The sequence below is a fragment of the Oncorhynchus kisutch genome, linkage group LG6 (assembly GCF_002021735.2).
Source record: "Oncorhynchus kisutch isolate 150728-3 linkage group LG6, Okis_V2, whole genome shotgun sequence".
In the NCBI taxonomy this organism is placed as follows: domain Eukaryota; kingdom Metazoa; phylum Chordata; class Actinopteri; order Salmoniformes; family Salmonidae; genus Oncorhynchus; species Oncorhynchus kisutch.
Genome location: NC_034179.2, coordinates 46,536,757 through 46,563,835, shown reverse-complemented (window position 1 = coordinate 46,563,835; position 27,079 = coordinate 46,536,757). Strand labels below are relative to the sequence as shown.

The 27,079-nt window shown below is 41.5% G+C and overlaps 1 protein-coding gene across 1 annotated transcript; it reads right to left on the bottom strand.

Annotated features, from left to right (window-relative positions):
- Positions 1-653: 653 nt before the first annotated feature.
- LOC109892160 (POU domain, class 2, transcription factor 3) lies at positions 654-27,079 on the bottom strand. Its single transcript, XM_020484594.2, has 13 exons — positions 26,941-27,079; positions 26,506-26,562; positions 20,424-20,440; positions 19,385-19,486; positions 18,400-18,511; positions 18,093-18,181; positions 12,743-12,919; positions 11,860-12,001; positions 11,587-11,720; positions 10,945-11,109; positions 10,047-10,113; positions 3,597-3,708; positions 654-3,364 (listed from the first exon to the last, which is right to left on the bottom strand). Exons 2-13 carry the CDS (start codon positions 26,552-26,554, stop codon positions 3,322-3,324), a joined length of 1,209 nt encoding a protein of 402 aa, XP_020340183.1. The 5' UTR covers positions 26,555-26,562; positions 26,941-27,079; the 3' UTR covers positions 654-3,321.

The following is a 27,079-nucleotide window of genomic DNA, read 5'->3' as shown; positions in this document are numbered from 1 at the left end:
CAGTGAGTGCTGTTACCTTAGAGTGGGGTTCGGTTGTGCTAGGGTGTTGTGGACGGGATGGTGGATGAACATCTGCCTCTGATTCCAATGGTTGAAAGTTTGAATCCAGCAATATAAATGTATTTTTGTTTTAAGCCTAACCAAAAAGTTTACCTGATAGCATTTGAAGACAGGTAGCCTCAAAATACAGACTGAATCATGCAAACGAGCAACAGTGCTGAATTCAGTCTGGATTTCAAGGTGACAAGCATTACAAGCCTGGCAATTAAGGCGAGTCAAGTGTGCAGGGTCTACAAGCATCATAACCCATTCTTGGAAACTAGTGTTTCCATGTTTGATTAGGCCCAGGCCTCCTAATTTCTCATTGGGACTGAGTTAATTACCCTTAGAGCTATGAAGCAGACAGGTGACAAATGGCCTATTTACACTATACTACTTTGATGACCCAAACTAGGTCCAGGAGAGATACAGTACTTGTGAAGTGTAAAGAGACGGATCTAGATTCAAATCTCTCTTTAAGAGAGTTGGGAGACATCTACACCACATACCCCCCTCTGATGGGTAAAGTGTAAAGACAATAGCTGTCCCACACCACAGGTCCCTGCAAGAATGACCTCAATTACCCACTCCCAAGAGACTCCACTAAAACTAGCTACAATGTAACAAAGTGTGTTTAATGAAAGTAATGAACTGTAACAATGTATGAATTGGACCATTGATAGATCACACTGAAACACATTGCAGATTTTAAAGTGTGATGCACTTCTGAAACATTCCTTAAAAAATACTAGTGCAGATTTTTTTATGTTAATAATTAATTTTTCTAAAGTTCTGGCCCCTCTATAATATTTAATAATTTCACAACCTAAATATATTTGCAAACATTATATATACAAATACAAAACAATATACATCATCATTATGTAAGATTGCTGTCTTTTACTATGTACACCTTGTACACAATTATTGTCACACCTGAACCCCTGATGAATAACAAAGAAAATATCCAAATTAACCTCACTGTACCCAATACGATAACACTTTACTTGACACCCAGGGTCTTAACACATGATGACATGATCATAACCATGTCATGATATGTCATAACAGCTGACATAACTTGTCATAATAGGATCACAACACTGTCATGACACAAATTTAGACCTGTTGTGAAATATATTACGTTATTGTATGGCTGGTTATGACACCTACATAAGAGTGTCAAAACCCACAAAACTACCACACCAGGCAAAACATTCCATTACACCACAGCCTACTTGTTTGTGTTATATAACATTTTCTGAAATGTACCATATTAAATTATCATTGTAATTGTGCACACATTGATGTCAAACATGCACCTACCCCAATGCTCTGTTTCTAATGACTGGGATGAACACAGAAACAGATTTCAGGAGCACGAGGAGACTATTTTTGACTGATGACAGATGTAAGGGCATGTATGTGATAGGCCTATCTTGCTTATATGATTATGATGGTCATACTGCTTCTTGGTAGTGTCATAAGTGTATTTTCTTAGTCCATGTGACACAGGGTAGTTATAATGGTTTATGACCGTGTCAAAAAGTATATGTTCTACAAGTTAGTAGAAAATTATTTAAAATAGTTACTGACTGTAAAGAATTCATAACAAAAATAAAGGACAAAGGACAAACTTTCAAATGAAAGGAAACTTCTTGGCAGGGACAAAACATTTGAATAGGTGTCATAACCAGCCATAAAATAATGCAATATATGCCACAACAGGTGTAAATATATGGGTCATGACAGTGTTAAGACCATGTTATGTCAGGTGTTATGACATATATGGTTATGACCGTGTCATAACTTGTTATGACGCTGGGTGTCAAGTAAAGTGTTACTAAACAAAACAATGTACATGGGCAGCTCAACTGAATCCAACATATACAACTGTATAGGCTACATGCATTTTCCGGTGGTCAAATACATTTTAATTTTTTTTAACCTTTATTTAATAAAGGCCATTTAAAAATGTTTGCCTCCTTCAGTCTTTATCTCGAATACCGTTTTGTTTTTCCAGGTTTTGGATTTCCCCCATTTTTTTCTGGTTTATGCCAGGTTTTTTTTTTTACACTTTTTTCAAATAGAAAAACAAAACAAAAAAATGCTGTGTTCACAACAATGCTTAAACCACATCAGGGGACGACTTTTGAGGTCTAGGAAAAATCTAAGAAATGTAGTTTTCTTTGTGTGTAGTTGCCCTTTATTTCAGTGAGCATGCCCTGCACTGTTGTTTGGTGAGCAGATTTTCTGTAGTGCAGTAAGCACATACACTACCGTTCAAAAGTTTGGGGTCATTTAGAAATGTCCTTGTTTTTGAAAGAAATCTAACATTTTTGGTTCATTAAAATAACATCAAATTGATCAGAAATACAGTGTAGACATTGTTAATGTTGTAAATGACTATTGTAGCTGGAAATGGTAGATGAAAAAAATTTAATATCTACATAGGCGTAAAGAGGCCCATCAGCAACCATCACTCCTGTGTTCCAATGGCACGTTGTGTTAGCTAATCCAAGTTTATAATTTTAAAAGGCTAATAGATCATTAGAAAACCCTTTTGCAATTATGTTAGCACACCTGAAAACTGTTGTTCTGATTATAGAAGTAATAAAACTGGCCTTCTGTAGACGAGTTGAGTATCTGGAGCATCAGCATTTGTGGGTTTGATTACAGGCTCAAAATGGCCAGAAACATAGATCTTTCTTCTGAAACTCGTCAGTCTATTCTTGTTCTGAGAAATGAAGGCTATTCCATACGATAAATTGCCAAGAAACTGAAGATCTCATACAACGCTGTGTACTACTCCCTTCACAGAACAAAAATTTGATTTTAAACCTAACCCTAACTTATGAAGGCCAAGTTTAATGTGTTGGTCCACCAGATCTTCTGCGCAAAGTGTTTGAGGTTAGGAGTAATGTGACTAACATGACATCACTTTAGAACCTTATGCCATGCTTCAGCACAACATGTCACCCTTTTATAAAGCACATGTTTATATCACATTCGACATAGTGGGTTATGGCAGTTGACATTGGTGATTATGTCACATAGTTAGGCCACATTTATGAACCCTTTATAAACCATGAAATACAGTTAAAGATACTTTGCAACACATTTATGTAGTGCTTATGAAGGCATCATGAAGCTTAATTTAAAGCGGGACCAAGTATTGTATATGACATTTGACAATATGTGTGTTTGATGGATTGTATCCATTTCTGTTTCCCTTCATTGACATCGGTAGTTTTAGTTCTCTTCCACAACAGGCAGGATTTCTCAGTGGTGATAGGGCATAGGGTTCCATGTGCGATACCACGACCTGAAACGTAAACATAACAGATTCATCGCTCATCTGTTACAATGCCATGTTGCCATTACAGCATTAGAATAATCTTCTGGGTGTCTCTAAAATGACACCATATTCCCTATGTATTGCACTACCTTTGACCAGGCCATAGGGCTCTAGTCAAATGTAGTGTACTATATACTGTGGGTAATGGGGTGCAATCTGTTCAGATGTGCTTGGCTGTGGTGAGAGGTGAGTCCCTTACCCTGGTGAGCTGAAGGATTGGTTGACCTGGGAGGTCAAAGCAGGGGAGCCAGACGAGAGTGTGCCGAGCGAAGGCCCATGACCAGGACTATTAGGAGAGGGACTCGATGACACTAGAGCACAAATGAATAAACTCAATTTAACATGCACACTCACTTCACGAGAAAGCTTGAGACTTCATACAGTGAGTTTCATATGGATGAAGGTTTTACAGGTTAGATTTCTCAGACAGTGTGGATTTCACACAAATGTCTTCATGCCCTTCACTTTTACAGGTCTTAAGTACTACAGACTACGGTGGGGTCCAAAATGACTGATACCTTTGATAAAGATGAGCAATAATGACTATAAAATGAATGATTCAAGTACTAAGCTATATTGTATGCTGAAATACATTTATACTACTACAATTGCTCAGAGAAAGAGATTTTGTTTAACAAGTAATCAAAAAAAACGTTAAAAGGTCAGGATAAACATTATTGACACCCCTAATGATTCTTATAAATAAAGTAGTCAAAAGTACAGTGTTTGGTCCCATATTCCTTGGACGTAATGACTACATCAAGCTTGTGACTCTAAAAACTTGTTGGATGCATTTTCAGTTAGTTTTGGTTGTGTTTCAGATTATTTTGTACCCAATAAATATGAATGGTAAATCATGTATTATATTATTTTGGAGTCACCTTTATTGTAAATAAGAATAGGATAGGTTTCTAAACACTTATACATTAATGTGGATGCTACCATGATTATGGATAATCCTAAATGATTTGTTAATAATGGTGAGACACATGCTAACCTCCCCTGTCTTTGGTAACAGTGAGAATTTAGCATGCCTTGGGGGTATGATCTTTGACCCTCTAACTTTCTCACTAGATGTAGTCATTGCATTCTAGCAATATGGGTGTCACAAATTCTGTCAAAGTCGGTCCCTCTCCTTGTTCGGGCGGAGTTCGGCGGTCGACGTCACCGACCTTTTGCCATCGCCGATCCACTTTTCATTTTCCATTGATTCTGTCTTGTCTTCCATCACACCTGGTTCCAATTCCATCAAATTACATGTTGTGTATTTAACCCTCGGTTTTAACCCCATATCCTTGTCTGTAATTGTTTGTTGTAGTGCTTGTGCACGTTATGCTGGTGTGTACTGGGTTTTGTTTGACCCATTTATTGTATTGATTCTGTTCACGGTGGTTTATCATTATTAAACTCAACCGTTGTAAATCAGTTTCCGCTCTCCTGCGCCTGACTTCTCTGCTGCCAGTAGCATCGCATTACAATGGGACCAAATACTACATTTTGTCATAAATTAAAGTACCGTCATTTCTGGACTGTTAAGCGCACCTGAATATAAGCCGCACCCACTGAATAAAAAATAAAAAAGTATTTTGTAGATAAATAAGCTGCACATGTCTATAAGCCGCAGGTGCCTACCGGTACATTGAAACAAATTAACTTTACACAGCCTTTAAACGAAACATGGCTTGTAACAAAAATAAATAGGCTTTTAAATGAAACACGGCTTGTAACAAAAATAAATAGGCTTTACCGAAACCCGTTGATAATAGTGGATTTTTTGACAATGCTCCACGCATTTCTCCCCACTTGTCATCCAAGCCTCCCAGTGAACACGGAGCGCCACCTTAAATGCACGATTTACACTGATGTCGAGTGGCTGCAAATACTTTGTTGTGCCCCCAGGAATCACAGCTGGAATTGAGTTTGTCCTCTTGATGGCTTCTTTCACAGAATCTGTTATGTGGGCCCTCATGCTGTCCAACACGAGCAATGCCTTGTTCTTGTGAAAGAATCCTCCCGGTCGCTTGCCGTAACACTCTGTATGCCATTCATGCATTAGGCCTTCCATCATCCATCCTTTCTTGTTGACTTTCACAACAATTCCTCTCTGGAAATCTTCTTTTGGCATCGTCATGCGTTTAAAAATCTACATCGGTGGAAGCTTTTCTCCCGATGCGGTGCAGCTCAGAACACAGGTGAAGTGCGTTTTTTCATGCCCAGCTGTTTTCAGCGTGACGGATGATTCGCATTTCCTGTTGACAGTCCGAGTGAGAGGCAGGTCAAACGTCAGAGGAACCTCATCCATATTTATGATGTCATGCCGATGGAATGCTCCGCTATCTTTGCATCAGTGAATTTGCGGAAGTTTGAAACTTTTTCCTCGTAGTCGGGAGGGAGCTGCTGACACAGACTCGTCCGTACCCTGATGGGCAGGCCTTTACGTCTCATAAATCTTAGACACCACGATGGTCCACCTCTAAAATCCTCAAACTTCATTGCGGTGGCGATTGTTTCAGTCGGATCTGCACAGTTGAAACACCTCGGCCGTCTGCTCTCTGTGTGTTGACCCAGTCTTCAAGCTCATTTTCTAGTTTGAGCCATCTGCTTTTCTTCCCTCTGAGGGCTTTTGTTGTCTTTTTGCACTGAGTCAGTTCCTCACGCTGCTGTTTCCAACGTCTTATCATCGACTCATTAAGGCCAAGCTCCCGTGCAGCAGCTCTATTTCCTTTTCCAACAGCCAGATCGATCGCCTTCAACTTGAAAGCTGCATCATATGCATTTCTCTGTGTCTTTGTCATGATGAGGGTGACAAAATGACTACCGTAATCAGAATGAGGGGAAGTTTGAGCGCACTCGATTTACTTCACATTATGTGACGGTGCTCAGTTTTTTGGCGGCATGAATCTTGTGAAAGCGGGAAAAATCCATAAATTAGCCGCGTCATTGTATAAGCCGCGAGGTTCAAAGCGTGGGAAAAAAGTAGCGACTTATAGTCCGGAAATTACGGTAGTCTAATTTTTAGGGGTGTCAATAATTTTGACCCCTACCTTACGGAGAAAAAAATATTACTTGTTACAGAAAATCTCATTCTGTTACGAATCCCGCTGAAGGTGGTTCCTCTTCCTGTTCGGGCGGCGCTCGTCACTCGTCGTCGCCGGTCTACAAGCTGCCACCGATCCCCGTTTCTGTTTCAGTTAGTTTTGTCTGATTTGTTTGGGTTTTGATTTGGGCTATTTAACCAGGTATGCCCGCCTGCTTTTGTGCAGGCTTGTTTTTCTGTTCATGTGGTATGTATTCTCGTGGACTATTTTCTCCGGACTGTTTGGTCCTGCTTTTGGGCTGGTTTAAGTGACGCGCCTTAGTGTTTGGCGTTACCGTTACTTGTTGTTCTGGATTAAAAGAACTACCTCTGCTCTCTGCTCCTGACTTCTCCACCCACTACTCCTAGAAGCCGTGACACATTCTCTGAGCAATTGTATTAGTATAAAATAATATAGTCTCTTCATTTTAGGGGCCAGGGGTTCCTTCTCCAACTGGACCTATACCTGGCCACCATCCACCCAGCTCCGTCAGGCCGTGAGAGGTTGTCCGCCAACGTCTCGTGCCTCACCGGGGAAGCCCTGGAGTGGGCCAACGCCGTATGGAGAGAGGGAGATGCGGCGTTAAACCAGTTTGAGGAGTTCACCTGCCATTTCCGGGCAGTCTTCAACCACCTGCCCTATGGTCGAGCGGCGGGTGAGCTCCTCTTCCATCTGAGGCAGGAGACGAGGAGCGCCCAGGAGTTCGACCCTGGAGTTTAGGACCCTGGCTGCCGGCACGGGATGGAACAACAGGGCCCTGATCGACCATTACCGCTGCAGTCTGTGCGAGGACGTCCGTCGGGAGTGGAGACACCACCCTTACGTTTGACCACCTGGTGGACATGTCCATCCGGCTGGACAACCTGCTGTCTACCCGCGGACGTTCAGATCGGGGTCTGGTGGTTCCATCCCCCCGCACCCCCTCTCCGATACCTATGGAGCTGGGAGGGGCGGTGCGCAGGGAGAACGGAGGGGGTTCCAGCTTGTGCACCATCTGTGACCGCAGAGGTCACACTGCCGGGGATCGAGGTAACAGGCATCGAGGTAACAGGCAGGGCACTCTGGCGTCACCCCAGGTGAGCAGGCACCATTCTCAGCCAGAGCCCTCTGTTGCCCATATGTTTGTCTATGTTACTTTTTCTGAGTTTTCCCTGCATTCCCAGCATTCCCAGCATAAGGCGCTCGTCGATTCAGGCGCGGCTGGGAACTTTATAGATAGAGTGTTCGCCTATAGTTTAGGAATCCCCATCGTTCCCGTGGTTGTGCCCTTCCCCGTTCACGCCTTATATAGTCGACCATTAGGGTCAGGTTTGATCAGGGAGGCATTATGAGTACCTCGTCATGCCGTACGGGTTAATGAATGCACCATCAGTCTTCCAAGCCTTTGTAGACGAGATTTTCAGGGACCTGCACGGGCAGGGTGTGGTGGTGTATATCGATGACATTCTGATATACTTCGCTACACGTGCCGAGCATGTGTCCCTGGTACGCAGGGTGCTTGGTCGCCTGTTGGAGCATGACCTGTACGTCAAGGCTGAGAAATGCTTGTTTTTCCAGCAATCCGTCTCCTTTCTAGGGTATCGCATTTCCACTTCAGGGGTAGAGATGGAGAGTGACCGCATTTCAGCCGTGCGTAATTGGCCGACTCCCACCACGGTAAAGGAGGTGCAGGGGTTCTTAGGGTTTGCCAACTACTACCGGAGGTTTATCCGAGGTTTTAGTCAGGTAGCGGCTCCCATTACCTCACTGCTGAAGGGGGGCCCGGTGCGGTTGCAGTGGTCGGCTGAGGCGGACAGGGCTTTTTAGTCACCTGAGGGCTCTGTTTACCTCGGCTCCCGTGCTGGCCTATCCGGATCCCTCTGGCGTTCATGGTGGAGGTGGACGCGTCCGAGGCTGGGATAGGAACGGTGCTCTCTCAGTGCTCGGGTACGCCACCGAAGCTCCGCCCCTGTGCCTTCTTCTCAAAGAAGCTCAGCATGGCGGAGCAAAACTATGACGTGGGGGACCGGGAGCTGTTGGCTGTCGTCAAGGCTTTGAAGGCATGGAGACACTGGCCTGAGGGGGCTAGACACCATTTTCTCATCTGGACTGACCACCGCAATCTGGAGAACATCCAGGCAGCGAGAAGACTGAACCCTCGCCAGGCAAGGTGGGCCATGTTTTTCCTACAGACCAGGCTCCCAGAACTTGAAGGCAGACGCATTATCCCGGCTGTATGACACAGAGGAGCGGCCCATGGATCCCACTCCCATACTCCCCGCCTCCTGCCTGGTGGCGCCGGTAGTGTGGGAGCTGGACACGGACATTGAGCAGGCGTTACGGTGGGCGTCTGTACGTCCCGTCTGCTGTTCATGACCGGTTGATCTATTGGGCCCACACGTCACCCTCCGCTGGTCATCCTGGGATCGGTTCGGGCAGTGCGCTGTTTGAGCGGGAGGTACTGGTGGCCTACCTTGGCTAGAACGTGAGGGTTTATGTTTCCACCTGCTCAGTGTGTGCCCAGTGTAAGGCTCCTAGGCACCTGCCCAGAGGTAAGCTACACCCATTACCCGTTCCACAGCGGCCATGGTCGCACCTGTTGACCAAGGCCAAGTTCATGGAACGTCTGGGGGTCTCGATAAGCCTTACTTCAGGTTTTCACCCCGAGAGTAATGGGCAGGTGGAGAGAGTGAACCAGGATGTGGGTAGGTTTCTGTGGTCCTATTGCCAGGACTGGCCGGGGGAGTGGGCGGCGTACGTGCCCTGGGCCGAGATGGCACAGAATTCACTCCGCCACTCCGCCACTCCTCCACTAACCTCTCTTCCTTCCAGTGCGTACTGGGGTACCAGTATGCACGACTGTTTCAGACGACTGTTTCAGGCACGCGGAGGAGTCCGTGTCTACCTTCAGCAGGCCGTGACGCGCAAAAGGAGAACGCAGATCGCCACCGCACTGAGACCCCGGGACCGGGTCTGGCTCTGGACCCGAAACCTGCCCCTCCACCTGCCCTGCTGGAAGCTGGGTCTGCGGTTTGTCTTCCATCACACCTGGTTCCAATTCCATCAATTCCATCAATGTTGTGTATTTAACCCTCTGTTCCCCCCCATGTCCTTGTCTGGAATTGTTTGTTGTAGTGCTTGTGCACGTTATGCTGGTGTGTACTGGGTTTTGTTTGACCCGTTTATTGTATTGATTCTGTTTACGGTGGTTTATGATTATTAAACTCAACCGGTGTCAATCCGTTTCCGCTCTCCTGCGCCTGGGGCAGTCGCATGGCATTACAATGGGACCAAATACTACATTTTGTCATAAATTAAAGTAGTCAAATTTTTAGTGGTGTCAATCATTTTGACCCCTAACGTTTTGAGAAAAAAACATTACTTGTTACAGAAAATCTCCTTTTCTGAGCAATTGAATTAGTATAAAATAATATAATCTCTTCATTTTTTGGAGCATACAATATAACCTTTCAATTATTTATTTGATACAGTCGTTATTGCTCATCTTTATCAAGGGTGTCAACCATTGGACCCCACTGTATATGAAGTTGTCTTAAATACAGATTATATGAAGTGCATATGGTGACACTTGCCTCCTCCTGAAGCAAGAGGGCTGTATGATCTGGACGTGGAGGCCTGAAACAGGGTGTTACATGAAGGCTAGTGGGGAAAAAACAAGACAATGTACTGAAAATGTTGTAGTGAATTACTATTAATATAATAATGCATTATTACACAAATCTTATCATATACCAGTGAAGAGCGAAAGCCCCTAAAAAGCAACTTCTCGTTTTGAAAACGGCCTACGTGCTATCGATAGGAGTCAGAAACATTTATTCTAGTGTCAAAATGGACACTATATAAAATATTATAATGTTGGTCATCAAGTCAGTCTCATCCAAAACTGAAATTTGCGAGGTTATAGGGAAAAAAGGTATGTCACGGAATGAAGGGTACCTTCAATCCTGCCCATATGCCCACAGCTGGAAGCACCCAAGTAATAATCCATTTTGAGTGCAGCTGCACGTGACCCAATCATAATGCCCATGATATCCCTATGGGTCTTGTTAGGGACCATCAGTAAATTACACAATGTACATGAGACAATATTTTAAAAGGTTAATAGCTCTAAATTTCAATGACTTAAAAACCTCAAAACAACTATAAACTGTAAAAATTCATATAAAAATATTGAAAGCATTTACAATGTGTAATTTATTGACGGCCCCGAACTAAAATCAACTTTGCCACAGTGGCACACCAGCCACGCTAATTGGTGAAAGCAATAGCTTGACTGGGCAACTTCTTAATGACCAAGGCGAAAAATGTGGCCAAATCAGAAAGTTCAGCCCCCCTTAAAAATATATAGGCTTTCAGATTGACTTGAAAATATAGAGCTACTGTACATATTCCTAGCTGGCCACTTTACTATCAGGAAAAAAACATACAACATTTTCCCAAAACATTATCACTAAGAGATTTAAAGCTAACCATTCTGGGGTTGAAGTTATGTGATTTCATGGATGAGGTGGACACAGGGCAGTAGATCCTCTTTTCCTTCTGTCTACGGTTACAGAACCACACCCGCACCACCTCCTTCTCCATAGACAGCTGCTCTGAGATCAGCGTGATCTCCTCCGAGTTAGGCTTGGGGTTCTGAATAGAAACATGGGTATAATGGTATTACTGTAGGTGCTATTAGCATCTATGAACCTTTATAATGCCTTATAATATGGCATATAATATGTAGCTGCTCTGATATAATTGTGATCTTCGCTGAGTTGTGCTTAGGGTTCTGAAAAGAAACCTTGGTAGTTAACTGTAAAGCCTGCAAGTACAATGCTAATGACTTATTATAAGCATGCATGAGCTTCTATAATGACTTATTATAAGCATGCATGAGCTTCTATAATGTCTTATAATAAGCCATATCATATGTATCAACATTGCAACTAACTTTGAAATGGCTGCTATGTAGTCACTCAAGTGCCACAACAATATGCATGAAGGTGGATTGTTTTGCTCCCTGCATGAAGTGTTTTTAAATACAAATGATATCAACAGTTCCTAAATTATGTATTTATGGTTGGAAGTGCAGGGTACAATGTTAGGGGATAGACAGAGTTAACTCACGTCAAGAAAGCGTTTCTCCAGGGTGAACTTGATGTTGGTTTCAATGCTTGTTCTCTTTTTCCTTTTTCTTCCATAGCCTTCCATCAGGGGGGGTAGAGAGGCAACGTTGGCCATAGAGTCAGAGGGAGAATTCTCTGATGTGGAAAGAGATAGGGAACATGATTTAAAATTATTTTTTTGAGCCAATAAAACAAAATAAATATCCCCTCGGCATAGAAATCAACAGTACAAGTGTGTAAAGACATCAGCAAAATATGTTATACACTATAGTACCTGCGTCGCTCAGCCACTTCTCCAGTAGCGGCTTCAACTTGCACATATTTTTGAAGCTCAGGTTGAGTGCCTCGAAGCGGGAGATGGTAGTCTGACTGAAGTCATTCCCATACAGTTTCCCCATATCCAGGCCTACATCACCCTGGAACACACACAGGATATATTTGAATCTGATTATGGCAAACTTTCAAATATTAATGTTATCTCTTTGAAGTAGTTTGACTACAGAAAACATGTCACTTCACTACTGTCTTTGCACTGTGTGTGTTACAACTATTTCAAAGTGATCAAGTACACCAAGTACAGAAGTTAGGTGGCATAACAATAATCAGAGCGAGGCAGTAGCTTCAAATCCCAGGGCTGACAGGAACATTTGACTTTGCCATGACTTATGCCATGTTTATATGATATCTGAGTGAGAGTGACTAACAAAAAGAGTTCAGGGCCCATTGGCATGTGCCTTGCATTCCTGGTCAGTAATTCAGCCATGATTACTACAATATTTAGATAATTGGCTAGACTAACTTACCTAGAAATCTATCAAATGTTAGCTGACGTGGGCTTATTGAGTGACTGACAGTGACTGACATAACAAGAGGAAAACATTTGATGCACCATCAAATTTCTAAATTGCACATTGTGTATTCTACAATACTAACTAACAATAAGTTGAGACCCCCACTGACTTTCTAAAAATAAAACCACATTTTATTGAATTTTTTTGGGGTTTGGCTGTGAGGCCCTAAGAGGCTGCTTATTTAGCTTACGCCTAGAAACGGCACTGCCGGTATGTGTGGTGTCTGGGGCTTAGGGAAAATAACAAGATAGCAAAAATACAAATAAAGCTATCTTGTATTTTGAGCCAGTGGTCCTCAGTCTGTACCTGGGTGAAGCCCAGTTTGATGCGTCTCTGTTTGAAGGCCTTGGCAAACTGTTCCAGCTCCTCTAGGTCGCTGGGATCGTCCTGCTGGGGGGCCCCGATGTGTTTGGGGACCTGCAGGTGGGACATGTCCACGTGTCCTTCCATGGACGACGACGTCAGGCCCGACCGACTCATTGCCTTTAAGGAGGAGAAAAATGGTTAAATGGATGATAGAAAGTGTTGTATATGTGTTCAGCTATGTGAAAATTTTAGCAGTGTTAGAAACCTTGTTCATATGGAAATGTAACATGTTTTTGTGATATGCAAATGTTCTCTTCGTATTTCCTCATCACTACACTGAGTGTACAAAACAGTAGGAACATCTGTTCATTCCATGACAAAGACTGCAAGGTGAATCCAGGTGAAAGCTATGATCCCTTATTGATGTCACCTTTTAATTCCACTTCAATCAGTGTAGATGAAGGGGAGGAGGCAGGTTAAAGAAGGATTTTTAAATCTTGAGACAATTGAGACATGGATTGTGTATGTGTGTGTCATGACGTTGCGCTCTTTGGGAACAGCAAGCCCATCCCCCCTCTCCCTGCCTCCCCCTTTCCTCCTTCAACTAGGCTTCTGTGGTCAGAGAGAGGTCGTAAATTCCTGAGGATCTCCTCATGGCCACACAGTACAGAGATAGAGTGACGTTTCATAGAGAACAAAGGAATTTCTTCCACCTCACAGAACTCGAGGTCCGAACAAATTTCATGTTCTGGAGTAGGTATAAAAGATCGGTAAGAATCCAGCTACGAACTGTTCCGTTTGTTACATTTTGGGGAAGCTCATGTGAGACGGTGTGGCCACATTACCATAACGCTGTTTATATAACAGCCTCAGATATGACGTTTACATCTAATTGTTGTATAAGATGAATGAGTGAGTATGATACTGTTTACACAATTTTACAATGTGATTTTGGACTGTTTAATGAAGGAAATGCCAATTCCCTTTTGAGTTTATCCTCTTGAAGCTAGGGGGCACTATTTTTACGTTGGAAAAATAACGTTCTCAAAGTAAACGGCCTATTTCTCAGGACCAGATGCTAGAATATGTATATAATTGACATATTAGGATAGGAAACACTCTAAAGTTTCCAAAACTGTCTAAATATTGTCTGTGAGTATAACAGAACTGATATTGCAGGTGAAACCCTGAGAAAAAACTCCATGTTCCATCGCCTCCCATTGCTCCATTTAAAGGGATATCAACCATATTCCTTTTCCTGTCACTTCCTCAAGGTGTCAACAGTCTTCAGACATAGTTTCAGGCTTTTATTTTGAAGAATGAGCGTGAACGACCACATTGCGTAAGTGGATAGGTGGGGGCTCTCAGAGTGAATTGTGCGCAAAAGAGAAAGGCGGCCATTGTTACTCCCGGTCCTAGTGAAAAGCCAACTGTCCCGGTTGATATAGTATCGAATAGATATTTGAAAAACACCTTGAGGATTGATTATAAAAAACGTCTGACATGTTTCTGTGGACATTATGGATATAATTTGTCATTTTTGTCTGCATTGTCGTGACCTCTCTTTCCGGTGGATTCCTGGGCATAACGCACCAAACTAATGGAGGTATTTTGATATAAAAAAATATCTTTATGGAACAAAAGGAACATTTGTGTCTAACTGGGAGTCTCGTGAGTGAAAACATCCGAAGATCATCAAAGGTAAACGGTTAATTTGATTGCTTTTCTGATTTTCGTGACCAAGTTACCTGATGCTAAGTGTACTTATTGTTTTGTTGAGCGATCAATAAACTTACACAAACGCTTGTATTGCTTTCGCTGTAAAGCATCATTTCTAAATCTGAGACGACAGGTGGATTAACAAAAGGCTAAACTGTGTTTTGCAATATTGCACTTGTGATTTCATGAATATGAATATTTTCTAGTAATATTATCTGACTGTGGCGCTATGCTATTTCCGCGTTGCTGATGACAATTATCCCGGCTCCGGTATGGGTGGTTCAGAGAGGTTAACTGAATCAGAGGACCGCCCCTGAGCCCAGTTAGGGTCAGGCATCCTGGGACAGCCCCTTTTCTGCAATTCTGAATAAAACCCAACTTTGAGAAATTATCACCAGACCATGTTTCTCTCAATCACGGGAGTACAAAGGTTGTAGACCATTGCTGAATCTTTTAACCATACCACGTGGTTAAACTCTTAGACTATCGATACCGACAGAATAAGAACAAGTCTTTGATATTAATTACTAGTCTGCAGCTAGGAATTCGGTATCATTGAACGCGAAGAACGACAACAGCTGAAACATCCATTCTATAACAAATAAATGAATGTCACTCTGAACTATCCCCTCTAACCAAGACAGAGAGAGACAGAGAGAGAGAGAGGACAAAACTCTCCAACAGAAACAAACTTTTCAACAGCGATCAAGATGACACACTGAGCGTAAATATATATATTGATTGCAATTGTTCCCGAATGAGTGAGCATTCATGTGCAAAGGATTAGCATTTCAATTGTTATAATTATCACTCTCGTGACTTCTCAGCTGACTCCCCCTTTTGTCCACCAAGCCGCGTTGCCGGTTTAGTCCACTAGGGCACATTTCCTATCATTTCTTGTAACCATATTTACTTTGTTGTTTTGTTTATGCATTTCTGTGAATTACTTAGTTAGTAATAAATAAATGATTTAAGACAATTGATGTATGTATGACTCATAGTGAAGACTGGGTTCGTGCAGATAACCAACAATTTACGACGTTTGGAATTAAACTAACGTGAGGTAAAGTAAATAATTCATTAATCAGAAGACTATGGAACAGATATGAAAATATCTGAAAGGTTATATTGGGAAATTATAACCTTGTAATCTGAATATTTTCCTTGGTGCCCCGACTTCCTAGTTAATTACGGTTACATGATTAATCAGTCTAATCGCGTAATACTAATTACAGAGAATCTTTGATAAAACTAAGTCTTCAATTTAATGATAGTAAAGACACGACATGTGCCATTCAGAGGGTGAATGGGCAAGACACAGTATTTAAGTAGGTGCCGGGCACACTGGTTTGACGCTGCTAGGTTTTTCACACTTAACAGTTTCCCGTGTGTATCAAGAAAGGTCCACCACCCAAAGGACATCCAGCCAACTTGACAACACTGTGGGAAGCATTGGAGTCTACATGGGCCAGCATCCCTGTGGAACGCTTTCGACACCTTGTAGAGTCCATGCCCTGACGAATTGAGGCTGTTCTGAGGGGAAAAGGGGTGGCCAGCCCACTCATTAGGCACGATTAGGTGTCCGCCTATGGCGACAAATTGACGAGGGCGGCATTTTCTGAGCTAAACTTAGCAAGACGCACCTCCAACAACACATAAAACCTCACATAGGCCTAATTCTGCCCCTTAACAATTACAATTTCTCTCAAGCAATGGCAATAGGGCTTTTTAGCTGCCATGTGATAAGCAGTACCCACTTTGTCAAAATATTTAGCTTGTCCATTCCCAGCGCGCCTCTCCAGGGTGCTGTTGGAGAGATGCATCGCTGCGGCGCTCCACCAACGAATGTAACATAAATCATGTAGCACGTATAGGATATGGTAGAAAGAGTATGTGGCCTTTTCTGTAGCCTACAGGCTTGAGATAACATGTATGACAATGTAATGAGACTGACACTTTGTACATCATGCGCACCCAATCAAATAAAAAAGGCCCTGCCGTGTTAACAAACAACATATCCAAAAACCAGGACAGGTCAAAGTAAAATGGAAAATATGTTATGGACATTCACAACTGTTGTACAGGACCTTTGCATAATTGTCATGATTAGTGCTTTCAAGTTTGTATCCGTACATTTTTGACAAGCTGATCATAGCAGAAAAATAAAATATTTATGCATTTCCCGCTGTGTGAACACATTGCAAATAGTCACATCCATTAGTCACAGGAATCAGGACTAATAAAGCGAATGCAATGACCTGTTTTACAAATGGTGGGCCTATCACACGGAAGGGCATATATAACATTTCACTGTCTTTTTTTGTGTTTTACAAAACTTGCGGACTCCTTCACCGCAGTCAAAGTGAGTAAAACATTTAAATGTATTAACCCTCGCAAGGCTGCTGGCTGGTGGTGTGTTTACGGACATATTCAATCAATCCCTATCCCAGTCTGCTGTTCCCACATGCTTCAAGTGGGCCACCATTGTTCCTGTTCCCAAGAAAGCTAAGGTAACTGAGCTAAACGACTATCACCCCGTAGCACTCACTTCCGTCATCATGAAGTGCTTTGAGAGACTAGTCAAGGATCATCATCACCTCCACCCTACCTGATACCCTAGACCCACTCCAATTTGCTTACCGCCCCAAATAGGTACACAGACGAAGCAATCGCAATCACACTGCACACTGCCCTAACCCATCTGGACAAGAGGAATACCTATGTACGAATGCTGTTCATCGATTACAGCTCAGCATTTAATTACTTAGTACCCTCCAAACTCATCTTTATGCTCGAGACCCTGGGTCTCGACCCCACCCTGTGCAACTGGGTCCTGGACAATCTGGCATGGACTCTACAATACCACGTGGATGGCCATTCATGAAACACAATTTCAGGCAACACTGTAGGCTACACCTCAGTAAGCATGGCCCGACGCCAACACCTTTTTGATGTCTTATTTTGGTGCAGTCCGGACCGGCCTTGATTTCTACATCCACGGTCATTGGTTTTTGGTCCAGTCCGGACCAAATCGGAACCAATCATAGACGTCTATGTTTGGTTCAGATTTTTTTAAATAAATTACAACTATTCAACTTTTATTCAGAACCAAAATTAACCTGATTTCAATGACCGGAAAATACGTATTTTTCCATGTCTGGAAAAGATGCCTTTTCAACTTACTGGAAAATATGTATTTTAAACGTACGGAAAATATGTATTTTCACATTTCATTCAGAACCTAAATTTAAACTAACTTCACAATCTGGAAAAAAACATATTTTAAATGTCTTTTAAACGTAATTTTGCTTACTGGGACTATTCTAATTTTGCGGGGCGGCATTTTTTTGGTCTCGACAAAAATGGCAAGGACCGGCCCTGAACTCAATATTAGGAGGGTGTTCTTAATGTTTTGTACACTCAGTGTATATCTGACTGATGTCAGTGAAAGTTCCATGATACTGTAAGACCTTATCCCTCTCATGGTATGTCCTGTAAAAAGATCATTCGGTTATCAAGTTCAAGGATCCGGATGCATAACCTATATTGTTGCCCTTTAATCTACTCAGCAAATGTGGTCACTTGACTTACAGCTAATAATGTCAACTGGTGTAAGAGGTATGATTTTTACCTGAGGTGTTAGTGCTAACCCAGGCTGATGCTGGAGGAGACCTGACTGGCTCTGGGTGGGAAAGTTGTGCAGGTTCTGCTGCAGAAGTGCTACACAGGGGGAAAAAATGGTTATTGATACAATTTGTTTGGAGAAGTATCATAGATATTGTAAAATTCCCAGATTTTTCAGAAATCCTCATTGAAGGATTCCCAGTTGGAGAATTCCCTCCCTGCTTATTCTCTCCTGGTTTTCAGAGTCCTCAAACTGGTATACTGTATCTGGAAAAACTGGGAACTGTGGGAAAGTTTACATGATACATGTTTACCTTGATGCCCCGTATGTTGTGTCTGAGAGAGGAGGAAGGAGGAGGGGGATGAGAGGTGGTGAGAGCCTGACATAAGCACCAGCTGTGGCATGGTGTGGAGGGAGGGGAGCTCCTGTGGAAACAGAAATACTATCTTAGATTTTTCATTTATTTAATCTTTATTTATCCAGATGAGTCTCGTTTAGATAAAATATATTTTGCAAGAGAGACCTGGATGTAAACCAAAAAACAACCAACAAAATACATTCCTTACAGAATGACCATTTCCTCCTATTCTTAGAAAATGATCAATAATCATAGCTTTACGTGACATTAAACATTGGGCAGTATATACAGTGCCTTTAAAAGGTATTCACACCCCTGGACTTTGTCCCGCATTTTGTTGTTTTACAAAGTGGGATTAAAATGGATGTAATTGTAATCTACACAATATACTCTGTAATGTCAAAGTGGGAGAGAAATTCTAACATTTGTAAAACATGAATGAAAATAAAACACCTATATATCTTGATTAGATAAGTATTCAACCCCCTGAGTCAATATATGTTAAATTCACCTTCAACTTTGATTACAGCTTTGAGTCTTTCTGGGTAGGTGTCTAAGAGCTTTGCACACCCGGATTGTATAATATTTGCTGATTATAATTTGTTTAATTCTCCAAGCTCTGTCAAGTTGGTTGTTGACCATTGCTAGACAGCCATTGACTTGCCATAGATTTTCAAGGTTATTTAAGCCAACACTTGAATCCATTTTAAATTCAGGCTGTAACACTACAAAATATGAAAAAGTAAAGGGGTGTGAATACTTTCTGAAGGCACTGTATCAAGCGTAATAGAGTAGGAGTGCTGATCTAGGATCAGGTCCCCCCCTGTCTATATAATCATATATATTGTGATTTAAAAGGTAAAACTGATCCTAGGGCAGCACTCATATTTTAAGACACTAGATACATATGATCTACTGAGACAGAAGATGCGTGACCTACCACTGACAGCTGGCTTGCCTGGACTCCAGGTATTGGGGATCCTTGTGCCGGGTGACATGTTTTGTGTGCATGGAGAGAGTCGTTGAGGTTCTCTGTTTTAATCTGTGAACCAATCACATGACAGTATTACTCACTTTCCTACTTCCTGCTGTCTGATGTTGACATTGTCTTTAGAAGAATAACAGTCCATTAACACTGTCTTGTCTTTTTCAATGGAAATCTGCATATCAATTGTGTATGACCAATTGACATGGAACAACCAGGCTGACATTTGGCCTATGTTGTCATAGATCACAGTGTGTGTGTCTGTCTCTCTGTCTATGTGTGTATGTGTATCTCTGTCTGTGCGTGTGCACGCGTGTGTGTGTGTGTGTGTGTGTGTGTGTGTGTGTGTGTGTGTGTGTGTGTGTGTGTGTGTGTGTGTGTGTGTGTGTGTGTGTGTGTGTGTGTGTGTGTGTGGACCGGTTGGGTTAGGCTGCTGGACTTGTTTAACAAGATACAAACTGTGATAAACACAACTCCCCTCAGGCAGTGCAGTATGCAAATGTCTCACCGGGGCTCAGGGCAGTTTCTGTAACCCCCAGGACTAAAACAATAAACCTCTAACAATCTCCCAATGCCAATTGGAAATACATAGTTTACGAATAATAAGAAGACATTTTGAGGTATATAAACAGTTGTGTGAAAAATCTGATGATCTTAGTTTAACTGTCCAGCAGTCTATTCAGTTCCTGTAATACGATAGTAGAAGTTCTTATGACATTATTTACACTGTCTATCGTACATTACTTTCAGTTTGGATTGACTTCACAATCAATGTTTTTCTTATAAAATCATACAAGTACCAATTGTCTCAAGACATATGGCATGAAGTAAAAACCTTTCAAGTTTTTCTATATAGAATAAATTGCAAACATGGTTTTCCTGTAACGTCCTACTATAAATCTGTTCTCAGGCGGAAAGTAGCTCCCACTTGAATGAATTCCCATTTATGGAGAGTTAATCTGAAGTTAGACTTAAATGTGTTTTCTATACTCACTTGTCTTTGTTCGATGTCTGCAGGAGAAAGTAAATAACAAATATTAGACAGCCAAATATCACAATGCCCTTCCTAGCATATTAGGGCTACACTGGGTTAAACTACCTTTAGTTTCTAAGAATAGGCCTACACATGAAGTAGCGCTCTGGATAACAGCATGGCTCAGGGATGGGCAACTGGCGGTCCTCTCTGCCCTATGGCAAAAATGTGTAGAATTGCAGCAAAATGTCTTTAAAAGTACAAAATGTTTTCTTCTTTCCATGGCAAAATTGCAGGATATCTCTCCACTGTTAAGTGGGGTCCTAAAAGGTTTTGCTCACAAGGTGGGGGGGACCCAACTCAACTAAATTTCACTTAGGGCCTCCAAAAGACTAGGGCCAGCTCTCACTGCATGTGTGGGTATGGATGTGGGTACGCAGACCCGCAAGCTACTGCGGCCCCTGATTATGAGTTCAGGTTTTTTTGTAGCCCCCACCCCCATCAAAGTTGCACATCACTGGTACGGATGGTTTATAATAATTAAGCTACAAGAGGGAATACTAAGCAAATCATTAAATCCTTTCTAATAACTTTCATGAATAAGGCATTATAAATGCTTGTATATAATGCTATATATATATACAATCCAGACGGGCCTGGCTTAAGCAGGGGGACACGTCTGGCACTGCAGGATTTGAGTCCCTGGCGGCGTAGTGTGTTACTGATGGTAGGCTTTGTTACTTTGGTCCCAGCTCTCTGCAGGTCATTCACTAGGTCCCCCCGTGTTGTTCTGGGATTTTTGCTCACCGTTCTTGTGATCATTTTGACCCCACGGGGTGAGATCTTGCGTGGAGCCCCAGATCGAGGGAGATTATCAGTGGTCTTGTATGTCTTCCATTTCCTAGTAATTGCTCCCACAGTTGATTTCTTCAAACCAAGCTGCTTACCTATTTCAGATTCAGTCTTCCCAGCCTGGTGCAGGTCTACAATTTTGTTTTTGGTGTGCTTTGACAGCTCTTTGGACTTGGCCATAGTGGAGTTTGGAGTGTGACTGGAGTGTGACTGTTTGAGGTTGTTGACAGGTATCTTTTATACTGATAACAAGTTCAAACAAGTGCCACTAATACAGGTAACGAGTGGAGGACAGAGGAGCCTCTTAAAGAAGAAGTTACAGGTCTGTGAGAGCCAGAAATCTTGCTCGTTTGTAGGTGACCAAATACTTATTTTCCACCATAATTTGCAAATAAATTCTTTTTTTTTCTCATTTTGTCTGTCATGGTTGAAGTGTACCTATGATGAAAATTTTCAGTGGGAGAACTTTCACAATTGGTGGCTGACTAAATACTTTTTTGCCCCACTGTATATATATATATATATATATATATATATATATATATATATATATATATATATATATATATATATATATATAATGCTTGTTCATAATGCTTTATAAACTAGAATACTTTTTTATAAACGTTTATAAATTGTTACGCTCGTAACACTTGTAATTATTTATAAATGTTTACAAATGATGAAGTACTTGTTTATTTAAAATAATTTATGAATGCTATTTCATGACATTTATTATAATGTGTTATAATAAACAACACACAGAGACACCATGCCCTGAATTTGATCAATATATAGGATAATAATATACAAGATACAGCTTCTTGGCACTAATCATATCTATCCTAATCAGGGGTATAATGTATAAATTCAATACAGCCATATGGATGATTCACCACCATATGGAGTGATTAAGAAGGTTATGATAATTTTAACCCTACACTGGCACCCTCCCTTCAATACAACAATACCATGTGACAGACAGAGAGTGCAAAGGTCTGCTGTGACAGGTAATCTTCCCTCATTTGAATTTCAAATGGAACCTCTGGGAGTTTGTGGCGAGCGATGTGCCTGCTCGACCCACAGTATGGAAATCTCCCCCCCCCCCCACCACCCTGTTCAGAGGCCAACCCTCCAGTATGGAAATCATCAAGCCATGCAAATCAGCTGCGTAGTCCTGGCAACCTTTTCAGGCCCTTCCATTGTAATGTTTACAGACCCCCAGGTGCACTGTACACACGGACTAAGAGACCTATTCATTCCGCGTAGCGGAAATTCAGCTTTACAGCGTGATTGAAATTTAAAGGCAATGTTCCCGGTTTAGCAAAGACTGCATTCACGGTAAATGCTGCATATGTCAGCTCAATCGAAAATTACCTTTAAAGCCGCAATATCTAACTTTGGCAACCCAACCAAATTCATATAAAATTGTGTTATTGATCTGTCATTCTCATTGAAAGCAAGTCTAAGAAGCAGTGGATCTGTTCTATGTGAGCTATTTCTATGCTTCTCGTTCTTCAGTTAAATGTTTTCTTCTTTTAATTTTGGTTCTGTAAACCATCTTCAAACAGCTGAAAATACAATATTTTTGGTTATGGTAAAGATATTTCACAGCGGTTTAGATGGTACAAAGATTCTCTACACTATACTTGCTTGTTTTGCCACATAAACTGAAATTAGGCTAACTATTAGAATTAGGAAATGGTGGAGTGATTTTTGCAAAGTGGGATGGCAGGCAGCCTAGCGGTTAGAGCATAGGGCCACTAACCGAAAGGTTGCTAGATCGAATCTCCGAGCTGACAAGGTAAAAATCTGTCATTCTGCCCCTGAACGAAGCAGTTAACCCACTGTTCCTAGGCCGTTGTTGTAAATAAAAATGTGTTCTTAACTGAGTTGCCTGGTTAAATGAATAAAAAGGTATTTACATTTCTATTGCAGATTCAGAAATGTTTCAGCTTTACAGATTGAATAGAGCCCTAACTCCAGACCCAGAACTATAATGGAACTGGGTTTAACTTCCATATAATGGTTATATCACTCCCCTTGCAATTCTGAAATCTCTGATAAAAAGTGTCTTATGATTTTGTTTCCCATAATACACATTACCATACTAATAGTAATGGTAATGGAGTTGACACAGAATAGACTGTCTGGTTGCATGCTCTGGATGACTACTCAGTCAGGTTTTCAGTAATGGGACTGACAGTTTCTGAATCAAGTGTCAAAGCCCTCCATCCAGGATACACTGCTGTGGAAATCAATGCACCTCTGAAAGTTATATCTGGAAAGCCACTTTCTGCAATTAATCATTGTAGTTATACATCAATAAATATTGATAACTCAGCAAATAGACTGTTTCTGAATTTCTTATTTGTTTTTCTCATCTGTTTTTGTTCTACCTTATGTAGTATGACAGTGCATTCGGAAAGTATTCAGAGTCCTTCCCTTTTTCTACACTTTGTTGCCCCACAGCGTAATTTTATAATAATGACAAAGGGAAAACAGGTTTTTAGAAGTTTTTGTGAATGTATCAACAAAAAAAACAACGAAATATGTTATTTACATAAGTATTCAGACCCTTTGCTATGAGACTCGAAATGGAGCTCAAGTGTATCCTGTTTCCATTCATCTTGATTGGAGTCCACCTGTCGTAAATTCAATTGATTGGACATGATTTGGAAAGGCACACACCTGTCTATATATGGTCCCACAGTTGACAGTGCATATCAGAGCAAAAACCAAGCCATGAGGTTGAAGGAATTGTTCGTAGAGCTCCGAGACAGAATTGTGTCGAGGCACAGATCTGGGGAAGGGTGAAGCATTGAAGGTCCCCAAGAACACAGAGGCCTCCATCATTCTTAAATGGAATAAGTTTGGAACCACCAAGACTCTTCCTAGAGCTGGCTGCCCGGGCAAAGTGAGCAATCGGGTAAGAAGGGCCTTGATGGTCACTCTGACAGAGCTCCAGAGTTCCTCTGTGGAGATAGGAGAACTTACCAGAAGGACAACCATCTCTGCAGCACTCCACCAATCAGGCCTTTATGGCAGAGTGGCCAGACGGAAGCCACTCCTCAGTTAAAGGCTTCTAAAGGACTCAGACCATGAGAAACAAGATTCTCTGGTCTGATGAAACCATCCGCCACATCTGTTGGAAAACTGGTACCATCCCTACGGTGAAGCACGGTGGTGGCATCATCATGCTGTGGAAATGTTTTTCAGTGGCAGGGACTGGGAGACTTGTCAGGTTCGAGGGAAAGATGAATGGAGCATAGTACAGAGAGCTCCTTGATGAAAACCTGCTCCAGAGCGCTCAGGACCTCAGACTGGGGCAAAGGTTCACCTTCCAACAGGACAACCACCCTAAGCGCAGAGCCAAGACAACACAGGAGTGGCTTCGGGACAAGTCTCTGAATGTGCTTGAGTGGCCCAGCCAGAACCCGGACTTGAACCCGATCGAACATCTCCGGAGAGACCTGAAAATAGCTGTGCAGTGACGCTCCCCATCCAACCTGACAGAGCTTGAGAGGATCTGAAGAGAAGAATGGGAGATACTCCCCAAATACAGGATTGCCAAGTTTGTAGTGTCATACCAAGAAGACTCGAGGCTGTAATCACTTCCAAAGGTGCTTCAGCAAAGTACTGAGTTAAGGGTCTGAATACTTATGTAAATGTCATATTTCAGTTTTAAAATTGTTAATAAATTAGCAAACATTTGTCATTATGGAGTATTGTGTGAAGATTGATGAGGGGACAAAAAATATATATTTTAGAATAAGGCTGCAACATAATGAAATGTGGAAAAAGTCAAGAGGTCTGAATACTTTCCGAATGCACTGTACATTGTTATTGATCACTACATTGTTGGGTTTAGAGCTTGCAAGAAAGGCATTTTACTGTACGTGTGTATGTGACACTAAAACTTGAAACCGATAAAAGGTCTCCATGCTCTAGTAGATTATACAATTACTATTCATGAATTTGCTTAGGGGATATCCTCTCAAAGGTACAATTAACACACAGAGAACTATCTTATCTTATTTCATACAGACCTTTCATTGAAAGAAAAAAAATATTAGGGAGTTATGTTGTTTGATTAATTTTGGTTCATTTGTGTTGAAAAATACAATAAAACAATGAACTGTAAGCTGTGGGAAGGGATTCATGATGACATTGCTCTCAGGGCAAACGATAGTGATATTTTCCTCTCTTAACTGATGGTATTGCGTAGCGTTGTGGCTATTAGTGTTAGATTACATGAAATTCATAGCTGGTGTGATCCTGATGTGATCCTATGAGGTGAAGTTGATTCAACTTGAAAGGTTAATGCAATCAGCTACTGCTGCACTCATATTTCAAGGTTTCTCAACCTTGGAGCAGGAAAGTTCAACTAACATTCATTCCTGAGTTCTCTCAACACATTCGCCAATGTTTCTACTCCTAGTGTACTCAAATTAGCCCAATTGTATTACATTGATTTGTTTGAATAATATGAATGAAGCTGGGGCAACATCATGATGGAAACGGATTAAAAAACGATTTTTGTAAGATTATGTCCAAAACTTTAAAACAATGAATTCACTTCCATACACTCTGAATCCAAGTTCCACATTTTCATTGAGTTTGTTCCGTATTTCACCACCTCTCCCATGTCACCTAATAGCCTGGGGATGTGGCAGCTTCTCTGCAAACAGCTTGAGGTACAGACAGCACATCCTGGTAGAGCCTCCAACGGACAGAATCAACACATCCTATTTCAGAAACACTTGTTCATCGTAAAGTGTTATTGAGGGAGATGTTTACTGTTGATAAGGTTATACAGAGAAATAATAATTCACTATTCACACTGTGGTAATCAATACACCCTAACGCCTCACTAAATACTAGAGAGTTTGTGGAAAATATAGCTTAAAGCTACAAAACAAATGTGCAGACACACCATAACTACTTCAGAAAGAAACTTTTAGGATTAAAATAACCATAGCAATGTAAAATGTTCATGCTCTGCATGGAAGCGCCACATACCCATGCATCCAAAATCCATGAGGACAGTGGATACGAATAAGCAGAAATTTAAAGGAAAATTCTGTAAGGCTATTTTGTTTTAAACACCACCATCACCAAGAAAAATGTTTAGCAGGTGCAATGGAGGAGAAAAGTTTACATCACAATTTGTTCAGATACACCTGACAAGAGTTAGCGACAAACACACAAATTGAAAATAAACATTGAAAATCAGGTGAAACATCCTTACCTGCTTGTTCATGGTGAGCCTCTGAGTGTTCCACACCATCTGTGCTCATCTTAATATCTGTAAATGATAAATACTGCTGATTTTCCTAAAGGATTGTAACTTCGCTGGGACAGTGCAGCACACAGCTCTACCAGTAAAATCAAATTGAGGTTATTCTAATGCAGTTTACGTTCAAATTTTCTCCGACATGTGATTGCTGTTATAATATTCATAAGCTGGAGGGTATCCCCATTCAGTATTGACCACAGTTACTCCAGCTCTCCACCCTATCTGAACTCAGTCAAAACCAAATGAATCAAGTCAAGAGACACTCACAAAGTTTGTTGAAATGGCTATTTTTTGTTGTTGCTTTTTATTACATTGAATTTAAGTATGTAAAACTTGAACAGGTAATTTATTCATTTTGAATTAAAAAAATAAAATAATAATAATTACCTGGATTGAAGAATTGTTCCACTCACTGGTTTAGATAGCACTATGTGAATATGTCCTTTTTTTCTCTAAAAACATGCTGGTATTGGGATAGAAATTTCACAAATCAACTAGTGCTCATCTGCATTTACCTAAGTGGGAT

What these genes read in the sequence shown, in the direction of transcription:
- LOC109892160 (XM_020484594.2), bottom strand. Translation starts at nt 26,554, where the DNA reads ATGAGCACAGATGGTGTGGAACACTCAGAGGCTCACCATGAACAAGCA. An exon ending in TGGAGAAACGCTTTCTTGAC is followed by an intron (nt 11,110 to 11,586) that starts GTGAGTTAACTC and finishes GTTTCTATTCAG; the next exon opens with AACCCCAAGCCTAACTCGGA. An exon ending in ATAACTTCAACCCCAGAATG is followed by an intron (nt 10,114 to 10,944) that starts GTTAGCTTTAAA and finishes TTTCCCCACTAG; the next exon opens with CCTTCATGTAACACCCTGTT.